General features: G+C 43.8%; 2 protein-coding genes across 11 annotated transcripts in view; one reads left to right on the forward strand and one right to left on the reverse strand.

The window, feature by feature from the left end:
- Positions 1–10,249, reverse strand: part of rpgrip1l (RPGRIP1 like) — a 303,409-nt gene extending 293,160 nt beyond the window's left edge. For 3 of the 5 annotated variants that reach the window (XR_005461803.1, XR_005461804.1, XM_038806727.1), the window contains exon 1: positions 10,127–10,249. Coding sequence is in view for 1 of the 5 variants with exons in the window: in XM_038806727.1 (XP_038662655.1) it covers positions 10,127–10,159 (33 nt within the window). In the remaining 4 variants the exon portion in view is untranslated. Of the gene's footprint in view, positions 1–1,150; positions 1,170–10,126 lie in introns of those variants that run through there. The other 2 variants (XM_038806728.1, XM_038806730.1) reach the window with 2 other exon arrangements.
- A 290-nt stretch (positions 10,250–10,539) lies between these two features.
- fto (FTO alpha-ketoglutarate dependent dioxygenase) overlaps positions 10,540–18,832 on the forward strand; it is a 550,845-nt gene continuing 542,552 nt past the window's right edge. For 2 of the 6 annotated variants that reach the window (XM_038806732.1, XM_038806733.1), the window contains exon 1: positions 10,540–10,723. In XM_038806732.1, coding sequence (XP_038662660.1) covers positions 10,637–10,723 — 87 coding nt within the window. In that variant the 5' untranslated portion in view covers positions 10,540–10,636. The remainder of the gene's footprint in view (positions 10,724–18,832) is intronic. The other 4 variants (XR_005461806.1, XM_038806734.1, XM_038806735.1 and 1 more) reach the window with 4 other exon arrangements.

The following is an 18,832-nucleotide window of genomic DNA, read 5'->3' on the forward strand; positions in this document are numbered from 1 at the left end:
CTGATTTGAGCCAAAAGGATTTAACCATTTGAAGGAAAAGTTGCAGCTGCACGACACAACTTTGGAGAAGAGTACTTTAAGCGCATTAAGTACTTTGCCAGTTCAGCGTGGGGGTCATCACCTTCCTGACATCACACGAGCATCAGAGCAGTAGGCAACGATGTTTAGACTCACCTGAGCACCAAGAAGTGAGCTGCAATCACAGAATTTGAAGCCAGTAGAGATGAGGAGCAGCAGCCTGCACAGGAAGGGCAAAGCCCAGGGCATTAGGAGGCCAGACGGGAGGGACGAGGAGCACAAAGGAGAAGACACCACTGCATCAGTCGGTTGACAGATTCACCAAAGCTGCACAACAGATCAGATTCACAACTGATGGGGCATCATAGGGTCAGAGGGCACCTGGGTTTCGCCGTCAATGCTGGATTCCACCAAGTGCAAAGCACGTTTGAGTGCAGCCATGGACTGACCGCAAAGGTTTAACAGGAAGACCTAACCCTTCTGGTGCTAAGAATAAGATGGCGAAATAAATTGTCTTAAAGTTACAAAGACAATTTGCTTCACGCTACTTGCCAAAGGTTAAAAGTTTGTTATAAGATGCAGGTGTGGTATATCGACAAATTAGTGGGAATTGTGAAACTGTAAAAAGTCCTACAGGATGCTGACATGCCTTCCACTGGCATGCAACTTTAACAAGGAAGCTGCTATGGATCTAAAAGTATGGGATGGAAAGAGAAATACTTTCATTCTGCGTCTTATAAAACTGCTGACCAGATACAGCCTTTCTATAATAATAATGGAGAAATGGATAAGAGCCAGACTTGGACAGTGAAGTTTTTCACTGAAAAAGAGATTTTGTCAATGATGAGTTCAGGGACGTGTGTGAAAAAATGAACATCATGGCCATGAAAACTGCAGCTGCAAGTCCTTAAAGTAATGGACTCTGGGAAAGGAATCATGTAGTTATAAATAAAATGCTGCATAACTTTTTGTTGGCCAACTAGATTGTAAGTTGTTAATTACAGTTCATGTAAAGAATTCACTTCAGATGGTTGGAGGATATAGTCCCTATCAATTGGTTTATGGGCAAAATCCTGAATAATTTTCCAGATATTTGTGACAGTCCTTCTGTGCTACAAGATAGCACAATTACCTTTCTATGAAAATTTGAATGTTTGACATGCAGGGGAACGGACGTCCATCAAAGTTGAAGTCTGAGAAAATTAATTGGACACGGAGGCATTAAATAAGACCATCTGAGACAGACTTCAATTCATGATATATAGTATACGACAAAAGAGAAAGTCAGCACGGTAGCAAGGGGCAGCACGGTAGCATGGTGGTTAGCGTCAATGCTTCACAGCTCCAGGGACCCAGGTTCAGTTCCCGGCTGGGTCACTGTCTGTGCGGAGTCTGCACGTCCTCCCCGTGTGTGCGTTGGTTTCCTCCGGGTGCTCCGGTTTCCTCCCACAGTCCAAAGATGTGCGGGTTAGGTGGATTGGCCATGCTAAATTGCCCGTAGTGTCCTAAAACGTAAGGTTAAGGGGGGGTTGTTGGGTTACGGGTATAGGGTGGCGGTATGGGACAATTGGGCGCGGCCGTTTTGGCGCGGCCGTTTGGACGCAGCCGTTTGGGCGCCATGGGACAATTGGGCGCAGCCAATTTGGCGCGGCCGTTTGGGCGCAGACGACAGACATTTTTTTAGTTTTTGTGGCTAGTAAATTGTTGCAAGTAAATTGTTGCAAGATTCAGTATCATTCGAAGGAAGGACTTAAAAGCAAGCTTAAAACTGTAAATTAAGTTTTTAAACTAACTTTATTGTAAATTAAAAACCTTACATTTGGCGCCAAAACGTCCGGCGCCAAAACAGCCGGCGCCAAAACGGCCGCGCCAAAACGTACCTAACCCATAGGGTGGATATGTGGGTTTGAGTAGGGTGATCATTGCTCGGCACAACATCGAGGGCCGAAGGGCCTGTTCTGTGCTGTACTGTTCTATGTTCTATAAGGAATAGAAAGGCCCTGGGAAGGTAATAGATCATGATGGCAATGATGTGCTCATCATACTAGGGTTGCCAATCCTCCAGCATTGGACAGGAATCTCCAGGAACTGGAGATCAATCTCCAGATTACTGCTGTGTTCAATCCTGGAGACAAACAAGGAACATTATGTTTTTTTTAGATTTTCTTTGATCCAGATATAGAAAAATGTTGAAAATGGGAAAAAGGCTGATTGATGACAGTTGAGCATCATTCAATTGGATAATGAGTCTTTTGGCATAGGAAGGCAGTGCATCATAAAGATGGATGTGTTAGCCGAACAATGGCTGGAGTGTGGGGGCAGGTTAGGTGATGAAGCCTGCAGGAATATATTTAATCATGGTTGACAACCTTAAAATCAAGCATAACAATCAGATTAAGGTCCATTCCGCATAATTAATTGGAGTTAATTACAAAATATAAGATTTTTAAGTAGCTAATAGAAGTAAACAAGCACTTTTTAGCTCAAATGTTCATATGTTTTGTGATGAAGGAACTGAGGAACAGAACGTAATGATCAAAGGCTGGATAGTGGGAATGTGTGCAATCATGACACACTTAAAGCTATTATCAAAGCTTGAATTGTATCGAGATATAGAGCACCATGGTCACACTCGCACAGGATGTCATTTATGTCTTTGATTAGGGTTGCTTTAATGTTGTTGCAGAGATGGAAACTTGCTGACATCCATTGACTCCTGGGTCCACCAATGCCACAAATATAAAATCCTCATCATGGTTTTCTAATGCCATCATGGTCTTGCCTGACTCTATTGCTGTAACCTCCTACAGGTCTACAATCCTCTGAGAAATTGATGATCCTCTAATTCTAGTCTTTTGTATACTCTTAGCAGCTGTGCCTAGAGTGTTCAATTTCACCTTCCTTAAACATATATGAAGATGCCATGGAATTACTTAAAGACGAGCAGGAGAATTATTTTTGCCCTGGTCAACATTTATGCTTCAGCCAATAGCACAAAACATATGATCTGGTCATTTACATTATTTATGTTTGTGGGGTCTTGTGCACAAATTGAATGCTGCATTTCTTTACGATGTGGAGATGCAGGCATTGGACTGGGGTGGGCACAGTAAGAAGTCTTACAACAAGGTTAAAGTCCAACAGGTCTGTTTGGAGTCACTAGCTTTCGAAGCGCAGCTCCTTCATCAGGTGAGTGGTCCTGATGAAGAAACTGCGCTCTGAAAGCTAGTGACTCCAAACAAACTTGTTGGACTTAACCAGATGTTGTAAGACTTCTTACTGTGCATTTCTTTACAAAAGTGTCTACACTTCAGAAGTATTTAACTGGTTGTAGATTGTTTGGAAACATCCCACGGTTGTAAATACTGCTTTGTAAATGCAAGTTCTTCTCTTTACTCATGCATACATTCCTTTCTTTTTGTCACCGTTAGTTATTTGATCTTGGTGATGGGGGTTTGTCACCATTAATTATTTGGGCTTGGTGATGGGGGTTTGTCAGTGTTAGTTATTTGATCTTGGTGATGGGGGTTTGTCACCGTTAGTTATTTGGTCTTGGTGATGGGGGTTTGTCACCGTTAGTTATTTGGTCTTGGTGATGGGGGTTTGTCACCGTTAGTTATTTGGTCTTGGTGATGGGGGTTTGTCACCGTTAGTTATTTGGTCTTGGTGATGGGGGTTTGTCACCGTTAGTTATTTGGTCTTGGTGATGGGGGTTTGTCACCGTTAGTTATTTGGTCTTGGTGATGGGGGTTTGTCACCGTTAGTTATTTGGTCTTGGTGATGGGGGGTCGCCAGAGTCAAAGCTTTGATTTTGCACTGGGTGAGTGAATGACCTTTTTGTTTATTATTAAGGAATATTTGATCAGTTAATTATTTAAGAGTAATAGTTCAAAATGTTTAACTTCATGGATGTAGAAAATAACCAATTAGAACAGAGAAAACTAGAGGCTTAACCAATCAGGAAGAAAATAACTAAATGGGCATTAATGAAGAGATTCTATGGCTGACACAGGATGTTTCATATATTTAATACTTCATATACTTAACAGTTTAATAGTTGCATCGCAAGTTTATTAAGTAACAGGAATTATTTTCTTCAAACCAGAAGATGGCTGCTTTAATCTGGAAGCCAGTGACCAGTGGCATACCACAGGGATCCGTGCTGGGCCCCCTTTTGTTTGTCATTTATATAAATGACACAGATGACTATGTGGGGGATACGATCAGTAAGTTTGCAGATGACACAAAGATTGGCCGGGTGGTAAACAGTGAGGCTAAGTGTTTTGATGTACGGAAGATATAGACGTGATGGTCAAATGGGCAGATAAGTGGCAGATGGAATTTAACCCTGAAAAATGTGAGGTTTTACACTTTGGAAGGAGTAATTTGCCAAGGAAATATACAGTCAAAGGTCTCAGACTGGGAAGTTCCAAAGAACAAAGGGACCATGGCGTGTTTGTCCATAGATCTCTGAAGGCAGAAGGGCAGGTTAATAGGGTGGTGAAAAAGGCACATGAGACACTCACTTTTATCAATTGGGGCATAGATTACAAAAGCAGGGAGGTCACGATGGACCTGTATAGAACTTTGGTGAGGTCACAGCTAATAATAATAATAAAAAATGTTATTGTCACAAGTATGAAGTTACTGTGAAAAGCCCCTAGTCGCCACATTCCGGTGCCTGTTCGGGTAAGCTGGTACGGGAATAAAACCCGCGCTGCTGGCCTTGTTCTGCATCACAAACCAGCTGTCTAGCTCATTGAGCTAAACCAGGAATACTGTGTGCAATTCTGGTCGCCACATTATAGGAAGGATGCAATTGCACTGGAGGGGGTGCAGAGAAGATTCACCAGAATGTTGCCTGGGACGGAACATTTCAGTTATAGAGAGAGGTTGCATAGGCTTGGGCTGTTTTTTCTGGAGCAGAGAAGACTGAGGGGTGACCTGATTGAGGTGTACAAGAGGAGCATGGACAAGGTGGATAGGAAGCAGCTGTTCCCCTTAGTTGAAGGGTCAGTTATGAAGAGACACAAGTTCAAAGTGAGGGGTGGGGGGGTTTAGGTTTTACCCAGAGAGTGGTTTTACCCAAAGAGTGGCATGAACTGCCTGGGAGGGTGGGAGAGGCAGGATACCTTACATCCTTTAAAAAGTACCTGAATGAGTGCTTGGCATGCCATAATATTCAAGGCTATGGGCCACGTGCTGGCAAGTGAGATTACGTGGGCAGGTCATGGCCTTTCATACGTCGGTGCAGACTCAATGGCCCGAAGGGCCTCTTCTGCACTGTACTATTCTGTTATTCTGAGATTCTATGACACTAGGTGGGAATGCATGTTGTGATGAATTAATCAAAATGCCACTGAAAGCTAATATGCAAGTGCAGTATGAAATCAAGCCATACTCGCTGTCCAAATAAGGACAGAAGAGGGTGGCACGGTGGTGTGCACTGCTGCCTCACGGAGTTAAGGACCCGGGTTCGATCCCAGCCCCAGGTCACTGCCCGTGTGGAGTTTGCATATTCTCTCCATGTCTGCGTGGGTCTCACCACACAATCTAAAGGTGTGCAGGGCAGGTGGATTGGCCACACTAAATTACCCCTTAATTGGAAAAAAAAAATTGAGTACTCTAAATTTATTTTTTAAAAAGAACAGCAGGTGAGCTCACGAAGATGAAGGACCAAAAGAGGCCTTCTAGCTTGGAATGAGCTCCATTGTGCCGTTTCAGGTAAGAGAGAGAGGGTGTCTTATGAGGACCTTTAAAATGTCTCAATTAAACATGGCCACAAGTGGCCAAATCACCATCATTGAGGGAGGAGCTGCTCCACAGAGTGTCCTAATTTAACAGCTGTAACCAGGTAGCAAGGGAGGTCCTCAAAGTATGCCTGGAGTGCTGGCCCCCAGTCTGCTGCTAACAGCCTGAATTCTGGTGCACTTTTTCAGTCAGCCTCTGATAATTGGTCTTAAATAGCCATTATCTCACCTTAATTAGCTACCAGTTACTTGTGTCCCTGCCTCCAGGAAACGGCCTAGGATGGTGCCAGCAAACCAGCATGCTGGCCGTCAACGTGCATTTACACGCCTGGTGCCTCCATTCTTGTGCCCACGAGGTGAAAATTCAGTTCCAAATTGTGGGGGCGAAACCCATGCAAACATGGGGAGAATGTGCAAACTCCACACGGTCAGTGACCCACAGCCGGGATTGAACCTGGGACCTTGGTGCTGTGAGACTGCAGTGCTACCACTGCGCCACCGTGCTGTCCTACTACATCACTGTTGACACAAAATGGACCAAGATAAAGTGATTGGGCAGAAACTGGCGTGAAAGGGCCACATATTCCCAGCCCTGCAGGGGACTAGCAGTGAACCAGCGTAAAACTAGCAGCTTTTGCTGCAGATACGGGCCCCCACGCTTCTGGGTCGGAGGCCACGCATGTGCACGGCAGTGGCCTCCAGCGGCCGTGCTGTACTCCATGGTGGACTCGGACGTGGAGCTGGACCCTGTACATCGTGCCCTCAATCAGTCGGGCAGCCGCCCCTGACCGCCCGTCCAAAAATTGCCCGGCCACGTATAAGGCCCCCCTGCCCTCCGATCAGCCTGCCTCCAACCAGGGTGGCCACGGACTGTGTCTGCAGCCGCCACACTAGTATCCAGACTGGCAGGTCCATGTTAGATCCACGCTGTTGGGACTTCGGCCGGTCGGGGGCGGAGAATGGCTGAGTGGGCCAACAGCAATGGCCGCAGTTGGGTGATATGCAGCATGGCGCCTGAGAATCGTGCGGGGATTTCTTGATATCACGTAGAGTGAATTGAATTGGCTAAAGATTGGCACCTGTGATGCATGGGACTTAGAGGAGGCCAAGATGGGTCATTTCTTTGGCACTTTTGACTGAGTTCCCAACATATGCTGGCAACCTATAAAAGTTTCCGCCTCGACGGCAGCTGCGGTTTCGGCATCAGGGTGCGGAGAATCCAGCCCATTGTTTTCTCTAAGGATGCTTTTCATTAAAGTTTTGAATACAGGATTAAAAAGTGGCATTTGATAAACACCATGGGCTGATTCTCCACTGTCTGTATTCTCCGTTGTGCTGGCAGCTCGCGGGTTTTCCAACAGCGTGAGGCTGCCCACAATGCAAAACCCCATTGGCCGGCTGGCAAGATGGAGAATCCTGGGGCGCTCCGCACCAGAATGACAAAATGGAGAATCCAGCCCTCTACCTCTATTACAATGTTTAACGATGATGGGACAGCCTCGTAGAATGTCTATCCATTTAAGAATGTGTATCATTATCAAAAGGGCTGCAATCAAATGTATCACCAGTTTTTAAAATTGTATTATTGCAGTTCTATAACTGTATTTTTGATTCTCTTAACTATATTGATGCTTTTCCATATCTCAAACATATTCATATCAAATCCATCATTAAAGCCATCTAGATCACCTCTGTAGCAACCACCACACTCAAGCAATAACCTTAAGGGGCAGCACGATGGTGCAGTGGGTTAGCCCTGCAGCCTCACGGCGCTGAGATCCCAGGTTCGATCCCGGCTCTGGGGCACTGTCCGTGTGCAGTTTGCACATTCTCCCCGTGTTTGTGTGGGTTTCACCCCCACAATCCAAAGATGTGCAGAGTAGGTGGATTGGCCGCGCTAAATTGTCCCTTAATTGGAAAAAATTAATTGGGTACTCTAAATTTATTTTTAAAAAAGCAATAACCTTATCCCATAAGCAAATTTAAAAAATTGTCTCTGCCCCAACTCAACACACCTGTTGCTAAAACGCTTAGCGATGCCCTAGACTATTCCAATGCTTTCCTGGCCTCCATCTTGTAACATCCTTGAACTGAGCTCAAAGTCTTAACTGTTAACTGTACGTATTTATTTTGACAAGACCTACATCCATATACACAGTAAAGGGTTCAGGCTAGGAACTGTCTCTGCTTGCTTGTGCACACTGTTCTGTCCAACACTTGAGTGACTCCTAGGTGTGGGTCATGTGTTCTCTTGCATCAATGTGTGGGTGGTACGGTACTCAGTCCATGTTAACCCTACATGCGCCAGACTATTATACAACAATTTTATGTTTCCTGAAATTTGGTGGAGTTGCACGCATCCAAACAAGTGGAGAGTATTCCATCACCCTTCTGATTTGTGCTTTGCAGATGGTGGAGTTTTTGGGGAGTTTTGGTGAATTACTTCCTGCAGAGTTCCTCACCTCTATCCTGCTCTTGTAGCCACTGTATTTATATAGCCAGTTCAGTTTAGTTTCTGGTCAATAGTAACCCCCAGGATATTGATAGTGTGAGATTCAGCGACAGTAGTACTGTTGAATATCAAGGGGGAAATGGTTGGAATTTCTCTTGTTTGAGATGATCATTGCCAGGCACTTATGCGGCAAGTATCATTCACACCACACATCAGTATTAGCCTCAATGTTATCCAGATCTTTCTGCACATGGGGACAGATAGCTTTAGTATCTGAGGAATCACAAATGGTACTGAAAGCTATGCAATCGTCAGCAATTGTCTCCATTTCAGAACTTTTGATTGAAGGAAGATCACAGATGAAGCAGCTTAAGGTGCCTGGGACACAATTCCCAGAAATTCCTTCAGCCACGTCCTCCACCTCAGATGACTGACCTCCACCAAACTCAACCATCTTCCTTTGTGTAGTTATGACTCTAGCCGGTGGGGTTTCCACCACTCTTTCCCCCCACCCCCCTAACAACTCCCATTGACTTCAATTTTGCGAGAACTCCTTGATGCCACACTTGGTCAGTGCAGTATTGTTGCCGAGGGCTGACACTTTCATCTCACCTCCCGGCTGTAAAAAGGCCAGGAGACAATGGCCTTTGCAAAATCCAAACTGAGTATCAGTGAGAAGTTATTGTTGTGTACCAGCTGCTTGATAACACCATGAGCGACACTTTCCCTCATTTGGCTGACTATCAACAGTAGATTCATGGGGTGACAATTGGTCCTATTGGATTTTCCCGGTTTTCTGTGGATGAAAATAATTTTCCACATTGTCGGGTAGCTGCTAGTGTTGTAGCGATACTGGAACACCTTGACTAGGGTCTGGGTTAGTTCTGGACTATAAGTCTTCAGTACTACTGCAAGATGTTGCCAGGGCCAGAGCCATTGCGTATATTGTGCCTGCAGCCATTTCTTGATATCACGTAGAGTGAATTGAATTGGCTAAAGATTGGCACCTGTGATGCATGGGACTTAGAGGAGGCCAAGATGGGTCATTTCTTTGGCACTTTTGACTGAGTTCCCAACATATGCTAGCAACCTATAAAAAGCTACGTATTTGGAAAGAAAGAATTACATCATAGGTTAAATTACTTCAGCCCTGATTTAACAAATAGAAGAAAATATATCTCCACATTTGATATGATGAGTGTTATTTATTTGTGCTGTGTGACACCAAAGCAAAGCTTCCATTACACCCATACAATTATTCTATTAATATTTGTCTTTCAAATTCGGCACTTCGTCCATTTCACAGAACATTGTTGATGCTGCACTTTCCAGCCTGTAAAGGACGAGTAATAACAATGTGAAGGGCAGCACAGTAGCATAGTGGTTAGCACTGTGGCTTCACAGCACCACGGTACCAGGTTTGATTCCCTGCTGGGTCACTGTCTGTGTGGAGTCTGCACGATCTCCCTGTGTCTGCATGGGTTTCCTCCGGGTGCTCCGGTTTCCTCCCAGAGTCCAAAGGTGTGCAGGTTAGGTGGATTGGCCATGCTAAATTGCCCTGTGTCCAAAAAGGTTGGATGGGGTTATTGGGTTAGGGAGATAGGGTGGATATGAGGGCTTAAGTGGGTCGGTGCAGACTCGATGGGCTGAATGGCCTCCTTCTGCACTATATATTCTATGTTGTATGAAAAGTTGATAATGACTGCATATACCCTTGAACCGGTGTGTCCAGTGCAGACATCCACAATGGAGATGGTCAAAATAGAGGGTAGAGACCGTCATTAACCTGAACCTTAATGAAAATAAAGGTTTGCTGACGATACCTTGTCGCAAACTCCAATTACATCCGTTTCACATTCACTTTACCGACCATTGTTGAAAAAAAAACGCGCGTCATAAAACTTACCAAATGCAATCGACAAGCCAATTGCGGGTTCATTTACCTCAACGACAGTTGCTAGCGTACATCCATTTCCGGTTCCGTCTCGCTGGCGGCTGGTTCTCGAGCATGAGGCATGATGGTTCCAGTTTGCCCCGGCTCGTCTGCATGGATGTGCCGGACTACAACTCCCAGAGCGCCCCGCGCGGACAGGACCTCGCCGGACCCGATTGGATAGCTTTAGCGTCAGGGGATCGGTTTAGTCTTTAATGACGTAACGTCGCTCTGGATTGGTGGGGAGGAGTGTCAGTCAGTCAGGCTCAGGATGATTGGTCAAGAGCCTGGCAGTGTTGTGTGTGTGTGCTGTTTAGAATGTTTGTTACCGGTTGGTGGCTGCGTTCTGTGGAACGCGCTGTGCCGTTGGGCATAGTTCAGCAGCGCGAGGACACGGGTTCAGGTTTAGGGGGGCGGTTGGAAGTTTCCCCGAGTTTAGAGAGTGGGGTGGGTGTGTCAATCGCGGTGTATGTTGGGAATTGAATGGTGAGCGCGTTTATTTTGAGTGCAATAGGACAGGAGCCGAGGATGAAAAGGTTCGGTAAATACGATAGAGCGAAAGAGAGCAAGGTACAGCCCCCGAGCGCGCAGTACCCGCGGCCTCTTGTGTTTTTGCCTCCTGGCCCTGGCAGGTGTGCGTGTGTCTTGTTGGATGCCCCAAGAGTAAGGAGCAAGGCGCCGGGCCTAAGCACAGAGACAAGCCGCTTAGAGCCAGCACCTCAGCCCTGTGTTTACACTCCAAACCATGCGGAAATTAGTGGTAATAACCTTGTGCCAACAGGGCGAGGACTCGCGGGGGAAAATGTTCAAAGGGATAGCCCCTCAAATTAGGATGCTTGGCCACCTGGATTGCAAGGCCTGTGCATAAGGACAAGAACCAAATTGTGTTTTACTAAACTGTGCTACATTGAACACGAGGACTTGAATCGTGCACATGACTACTATTGAGTCGAAAACCACACTTTCTTTCACCCTACCAACTAAACCACAAGGTAAACTTACTCAATACGTCTGGCAACATCTGTTGGGAGAAACCGAGTTAACGTTTTAGATCTATGGTAATTTTGATCTTAACTCTTGTTTCTGCCTCCACAGATGCTTCCAGACCTGCTGAGTTTACCCAGCATTTTCTGTTTTTCTTTCAGATTTCCAGCATTTTGTTTTGCTTTTAAACCAGAAGGTGCTCTTTGACTAAAGCAGCACTCAAAGCCTGGTGCTTATGAGTTACCAATAAATTACTGTAATTCAGTTACTACTTCTAACAGCATCCCCACACCAACTGAGCCACAAGCAAAATAATGTGGATGCTGGAAATGTGAAGTAAAATTTAGGAGATATTAGCTGTAGTGGTATCTGGAAAGACTGAAATTTTCTTTGCAGATGCTGCCAGATCTGAATATTTCTAGCACTTCTCTTTTCCTCACCACTTGATTGCTGCTATGTAACCACAGTCGCACTGTTCTCAATGAATATACCTGATCTCATTTTTTGTGTTCTTGTTGTTTATGAAGTTGTACAGACCTCGTGGTGAATTAAGCCACCAAGCTTAAATAATTTGTATTAAAATGCACTTCTAGTGATAACTTTTAAGATCGTCAGAACATCTCATTTTTTCCCCATCAGTGCAGTCCTTGACTGTTCCATACATCTGAATTTGCAATTATGTTGATTGATTCCAGTGGTATTGTGGGTGGAATTACAGCCATTGGCCATTATTCTAAAGTAGGCTTTAAGAAGGGTTGCCGACTTTAATTCTGACATTTCGCCAGTGACCTTCGCCAGTTCTTTATTTGACTCAGGATGTTATTTCTGATATATTAATTCATTTGAGTCTTGAGCAAATTTTGTAAATCTTAGTATATTTTGATTGAAGTATTGGTATAAATGGGATCTTGATGAAATTATTAAAGTATGTGAAGTCCTGTGACAGAACGAGATGGTGATGAAATAATCTGTAAATGCAGTGGTTTTTAGCATGGGCAAAAATTATACCTAAAGCCAAATTAGCAAAATTGGCTTCCCATCTATTAAAAATGTCAGTGACTTTGTATTTGTTCTGCAGCAGAAATTTATTATCAAAGCACCTTGCCTGATGCTTGATGACAGCTCTACAAAATTTAAAGATTTGTTCGACGATGAAATTACTGTGTGGCTCTGGCAGCAAAATGCTGGTAGCATTTTATACAATCAATAATTTTTCGAGGCAATAACTTTGATCTTGCATTCTTGTCGAGTCGCATATCATCAAGCCTTTAGTCACAAGGGAGACATGGATGAGGCAAACAATCGATCCATCCAAATCACCATATAGTTTCGACCATTGGAGCTCGAAATGTTCCTACGATAATTTGTGTTTTTGCCCCCCACCGACCTAGTTGGAAGTTTATTTCCCGTGTTGTTTTAATAATTTTTGAGTGATGAAGTTCTTGACATAAAGTCTTAGATTTATTCATTTTAATCTGTTGTTGCCTTGAGTTTAGTTTCAGCAGCAATACTAGTTTTGTTTTTCTACACCATGTGCTCTCATCAGAAGCTATCTCAGAATCACTTCATGACTGAAAAGCTCAACTTCCTTCACTCTTTTAAGATAACTCTTGTCTTTTATATTAGAGACCAATGTCACGGCTCTGTTTCCAGAGCTTGAATATCTCTTGACGCAATGACCAGAACTCAAAATGGAGTCTGATCAGAATACCTGACTTTCTTTGATTTATGTTCTGTATAATTTTGCTTTCAGCTTTTTTTTTGCTGCAGTGCATTAGCTGGACACAGAGTTCAAAAACCCCTTGGCTTTTCTTCAATTTCAGTAATATTAACCTCACTTGTATTGTCCTTTTCTTCGTACACAATTAATATACACATGTAAAATATTGCAAGAGTTTAATATGTGCACTTAATTGTACTTCCTGAACTGCCTCAGTGAATTCAACTTATAGTTTGTAGTCTGAGATTTTAAATACTGAATTCAAAAATGAAATTGAAAGTAGCAGGAGCCCTGATTCCCATTTAGTATTTGTCTCTCTCTCCCACCCAACCCCACACCATATATTTCTCTTTTATAAAAAAAAAAGTACCCCCTGACACAACATTTATCTAATTTATAACGCATTTCCATATTGTTACCGAAACCGTGCTCATTTAAACTTAAAAGTTTTAAATGCAAAACGTTAACTGCCTTTTGTTAAGGCACATAATGTTGTGTAAGACTTCCCACAGTTTAGTTGGCTGTTGTCTTAAAAATACAACACACTTTCAAAGTGCAATTATCATTATTGTAAAATCCTCAAATGGGAAATATTATTATTTTAAAAATTATACTCTATCTCTATTTTGCGATATCCGGTGGCAGCATGGAGGAGAAGCGCATGCACTAGGAAGGCTGGTTCCTGGGGTTTTTTGGTGGACAAATTCTACTCCTTTGAAAGTAGAAGGAACCTACTGTTGAAGAACGTTTTTTTTTTAAAAAGGCTGAAACTAAAACGTTTGTGGGTGGAGATTCTTCAACTGACTCGGAGGTTTTGTGTGGTGCCTCAGCAAGAAGGATAATGGCTGAGATTGCGGCTGCCCTGATCAAGGCAGATATGCTAACTGTACTGGATGCTCAATTTGACAAGAATTTTGAGAAGCAATTGAGAGTCGCGTTTGAAACTCTCCATAAATGAGTCTTGTCTGCGAAAATTTGGAGAGAACTTTGGAAGGTGTGAAAGAGCATGGTGAGGTGGTGAGGGTGATGGAGACGACTTTCGAGACGTCGACCAAATTGCCTCGCTGGAGGCTGAGATCTTGGTGGCAGAGAAGAATAAGAGCCTGAGAGTGAAGGTGAATGACCTGGAGAATCTGTTGAGAAAAACCCTGGGGTTGTTGGAGAATGTGGTGAGCCCAAATCCTGCTGCGTACTTTTCTCAGATGTTCGGTAAGAAGATGGGGGAGGATGTATTGGCAACCCCTATGGAGCTGATCAGGGCTCATCAAACACCGGCAGAAGCCTTGAGCGAATGAGCCACTACGAGCAGTTATAGTAAGATTCCATAGCTTCCAGGAGAAGTGGGTCAAGGAGAACTGTGATTTGAGATGGAAAGGGACCCTCATTAGAATCCAGATTTCTGAGCAGAGCTTGCGAGTGGACGGGCAGCCTTCAGTAAGGCTGAAGCAGCATTATACAAGAATGGCGCCTATTTAGAGTGGTGTACCCGGCAAGGCTGTGGGTTACTTTGACACTTCGGAGGTGGCTGAGGCCTTTGTTCCAAAGAACAGACTGGGATCAAATTAAATGGGCTCTGGGAATTATATGGTTGTTGAAAGGAAGGGTTTTTTAGGATATTTTGTACTTAGTTGTTATTTCTTTGTTCTTGCTTTCAGCTTTTTTTTTTGCATAAGTCGTACGATTGGGGGGGGGGGGGGGGAGGGCATTAACTGTTCTGAGCAATATTGTTTAACTTAGTATTTTTGGAAACCATGCCCATATGTTCTGGGCATGCCCAGCGCTGGTGGAATTTTGGAAGGGCGTAGCAAGGACGGTGTCGAGGGTGGTAGGATCCAGGGTTAAACCGGGCTGGGGGCTCGCAATATTTGGGGTTGCAAAGGAGCCAGGAGTGCAGGAGGCGAAAGAGGCTGGCATTCTGGCCTTTGCGTCCCTAGTAGCCCGGCGGAGGATTCTTGTTCAGTGGAAGGATGCGAGGCCACCAAGTGTGGAGGCTTGGGTCAACGATATGGCGGGGTTTATTAAATTGGAGAGGGTGAAATTTGCCCTAAGGGGATCAGTGCAGGGGTTCTTCAGGAGGTGGAAACCATTCGTAGATTTCCTGGCAGAATGGTAGAATAAGGCCGGCAGCAGCCCGGGGGGGGGGGGGGGGGGGGTGGTCGTCTCTTTGTTTTGGGCTGAAGGGACGTGTATATTTGTTCTTTGCTAATGTTGGGCGTTATTTATTTCTTCTTTTTTTTGTATACACGGTGTGGGGGGGGGGGGGGGGAGGATTTGTTCTTTCTGTTATGAGAATTTTCTGTTATTGATATTTTGTGAAAATTTGAATAAAAATTGTTTTTTAAAAAAAGAAAGAAAAACTTAGTTTTTTTGGAAATGTATGACTCCTGGTGGGATTTTGATCTTTATAGGGTTTTGAATTTTGTTTTACGTTTTGTAGCTGGGATGGGTAGAAGTGTTTTTTTTTTCTAGCCTGGATAGGAGCTACTGCGCGAGCAGTAGATTTTTAGCTAACAAATTAATGGTAGTGAGGTGGGGGGAGGGTTTGCGGCCCGTTGGACCTGTTTTTTCATGTTTTAATGAGCCTAGCATTTTCATTTTTTGGAGTTGGTTAAGAGGGTTATGGTTCTTTGGTATGTAACCAACATGTACATTTGGGTGGCGCCTGGTTTGGGTTGGTGGTGGTGGGAGGGTTAGTTTCCTGATGGTGACTGGAGTTTTCTTCAGTTCAATTTTTGGGTGGGCCTTGGGCCTAAATCCTCTGGGCAGGTGATGGATAACCCTTCTTGATGGAAATGGCTGACTCCGGTTGGGAGAGATCCCCGATTCGTTGGTCCTCTGGAACTTAAGGGGATTGGGGGGGGGGCCCCAGCAAAAAGGTAGAGAGTTTTCTCTCGCCTAAAGAATCTGAGCACTGATGATGTGTTTTTCCAGAAGACTCATTTGCAGGTGAAGGAGCATATCAGACTGGAAAGGGTGTGTGAACCAAGTCTTTTACTCTGACTTTGCCGACAGGGCCCAGGGTGTGGCAATTTTAATCAATAAACAGATTATTTTTTCGGCAGACAAGCTCGTGGTGGACCCATACGGCAGGTACGTGATGGCCATTGAGTCGTTGGCATTGGTTAATTTATATGCCCCGAGTTGGGACAATACAGCATTTATTAGGAAGCTGTTGGCTTCCATTCCGAGGTGTTGTTATGGAACAGATGGGGACTGTGGTGGATACGTGGTGATTTATGTAGACACTGATCACAAATGCCTACATCCCAGATGAAATCAAGCATCTATTTAGGCAAATATAAATATTTAATAAGCATTATTGATGGGGGAAGATTGAGGTGTTCAGAGCTGAGACATTCATTGCGGATAACTTCCTTCTTCTAATAATGATGGTACGATTGGTTGGGCTTCTGGTCAGTGGTGACTCAGGATGTTGATGGTTATGTCATTGAAGGTGAAAGGGATGGGGATGTGCTATTTATTTTGTATTACAGATGGCTATCCGTAGCAGGAGAACATTTTACCTGTCATATGTCAGTCTGAGTCTGGTGTAGTTCAGATCCTGTTGGAAGCTGGCACTAGCTGCTTGATTATCAGAGGAGTATTGAAATTTTTGAATATCCTTTTAAAAGCCTGGATAAACATCATTTATTTCTGAGTTTATAATTGCAGTATGGGTTCAAAGATCATTTTTAAAAATAAGTTTAGAGTACCCAATTATTTTTTTCCAATTAAGGGGCAATTTAGTGTTGCCAATCCACCTAACCTGCACATCTTTGAGTTGTGGGGGTGAAAACCACGCAGACACCAATGATAATTTTTAACAAATGAATTAATATGCTGAATGGTCTTCCTCATCCATAATCATCATGCGACCCAAGCAGGCAAGAAAATCAACTCGTTTTACATAACCAAGCATCTGAATGTATTACATGTTTCAACTCAACCATTATTTAGTTTATAGTCATAAGATTTTTGTTTCTGAGCTTTTCCTTTAGGATTTGTACCATAAAGATTTATATTTTTATTCATGTTGTATCCATATTTCACAACAATTCAGTGAGGATGCTGAGAGCACATGTCTTATAAACCATCAACTTTGTTCGAAGGGTCAGCTTAATATATTCCGTGTGTGAATTATAAGTCGGCTGAAGGGAAAGGTGCTAACATCTAAGCATGTATCAGTTCTGCATCAAGGGACAGGTTGTCACTATGGACCCGAGGTAGCATAATTTTCTAACTGCTTCCAGCCGGGTATTAATAATGTGATGAGAGGCAGAGTTGCAGCACATTGTCTCATGACCAAAATTTTTCTTGATGTTTGTAGTCAGGAAGAACATGTTACTAGATGGGAGAAACTGTCCATGAGCCTTTATAGCTGAGTTTCCTTGTAGCAACTAGTGCAGCAGCATCAACATAGAGAGGAATTCTCTGATAAGGACGTGTATGTTTTTTCTTTGCTTTAGCTTGCCACCTTACCCAGTATGCAAGTAGACTCTTTCTATAACTACAGGGAAGCTGAAGGTTAGGAGCATAGTGAAGAATATGCCAAACAGACTGGCATCTGGGACACAGCCCTGTTTTATTCCATTGATTGCTCTGAAACTATCGGAACTGGAGCAATCAAATTGTGCAGTGCATATGTCCAGTCGATCTGCCAGCACAGAAACCGCACTGTGCCTCCAGATACGGTTACTTGCAGACTGAGTATGACCCTGCAAATGCTTTCCTCATGATGCTAAGGAGTGAGATTCTCCTGCAGCTGTTGCAGTTTTCTCCTCTTTGTCTTTGTCTGGTATGATTTTTGCATCATGCATCTCCTGTGAAATGGGCCCTGCTTTCCAACGATAAAGTTGGAAAGTCATGAAGTTGTGGCAATAAATTGGACTTTCTGTGCTTCAGCAGTTTGGCTGGAATTCCACCCTTACTGGGTGCCTTTCTGTTTGCTAAGCGATCAATTGATCATCCTTCTCTAGTCAAGTGATGGTCTAACTCGCCCACAACAGGAAACTGGGAGAGCTTCAAGTGGAGACTGGAAGATGGCTAGCTCACCGCAGTGTTCAGTCCAGCGGAACATCTATTTCTCTGTCAGTGAATGCTTCATCTGCCGACTTTGGGGCCTGAGGTACAGAAAAGGCCAAACACCCTCTTAATCCCTTCATACATAGCTTGTAGATTTTCACTGTCAGTTTGGATTTCTTGATGTAACTTGATCCAGTATTTCATTTGTGCAGTTTCTCCCTATCTTTTGCATGGCTAACTTGACTAATTTCAGGTCGTGCATAAACTGCTAAATGTTATGTACCACATAAGCTTTGTCTTTTACATCAATGGCACATGTAATCAATCTCCCCTGAGTAGGTCTCGAGGCAGTCCTTGTAGCAGGTTCCGCCTTTTCCTAAGTGATGCTGCTGTTAGCCACAGATGATTGAGCTTATTCACTTCCAAGCATTATCAATACCATCATTGGCATTTCTTTTGGATAGCAATTGTTGCAGTAATCGTGCAGAGAATATTGGACAGGTCACGTGATGATCAGGTCTAATTGGTGCCATGGTGTTATTACAGAGTTCATTCAGGGCACAAAAGAAGTTGTCCATCATCTAATGTCATGACAACGGAAGCATGTTTGCCATGAATCGCTATCTGGCCTGACGTGCACTGATGTCACCCAGAATCTCACCATTTGGAATGCTCCTTGAATGTAACCGAAGCAATCGTAGAAATCCTCTTCGTTTGACATCCTGGCATTTAAAATTGGTGTGTAGGCATACCTCCATCAGCTGATAGCTGATGGATGATGAAAGCACTCCGAGGTTGCCACTAGGCTCACTTCAAAGCCTACAAAGCCCACAGTGGTCTTCAGTGCTCTTCCCCTGTGAGTAAAAAGTGTAATTATCCTCACCTGTATCAGCTAATCTGATTTCTTGTAGAGCAACAATGTCATCACCTAGCTTGTGTATCTAGTGGTAAAT

The sequence above is a fragment of the Scyliorhinus canicula genome, chromosome 9, assembly GCF_902713615.1.
Source record: "Scyliorhinus canicula chromosome 9, sScyCan1.1, whole genome shotgun sequence".
Taxonomy (NCBI): Eukaryota; Metazoa; Chordata; class Chondrichthyes; order Carcharhiniformes; family Scyliorhinidae; genus Scyliorhinus; species Scyliorhinus canicula.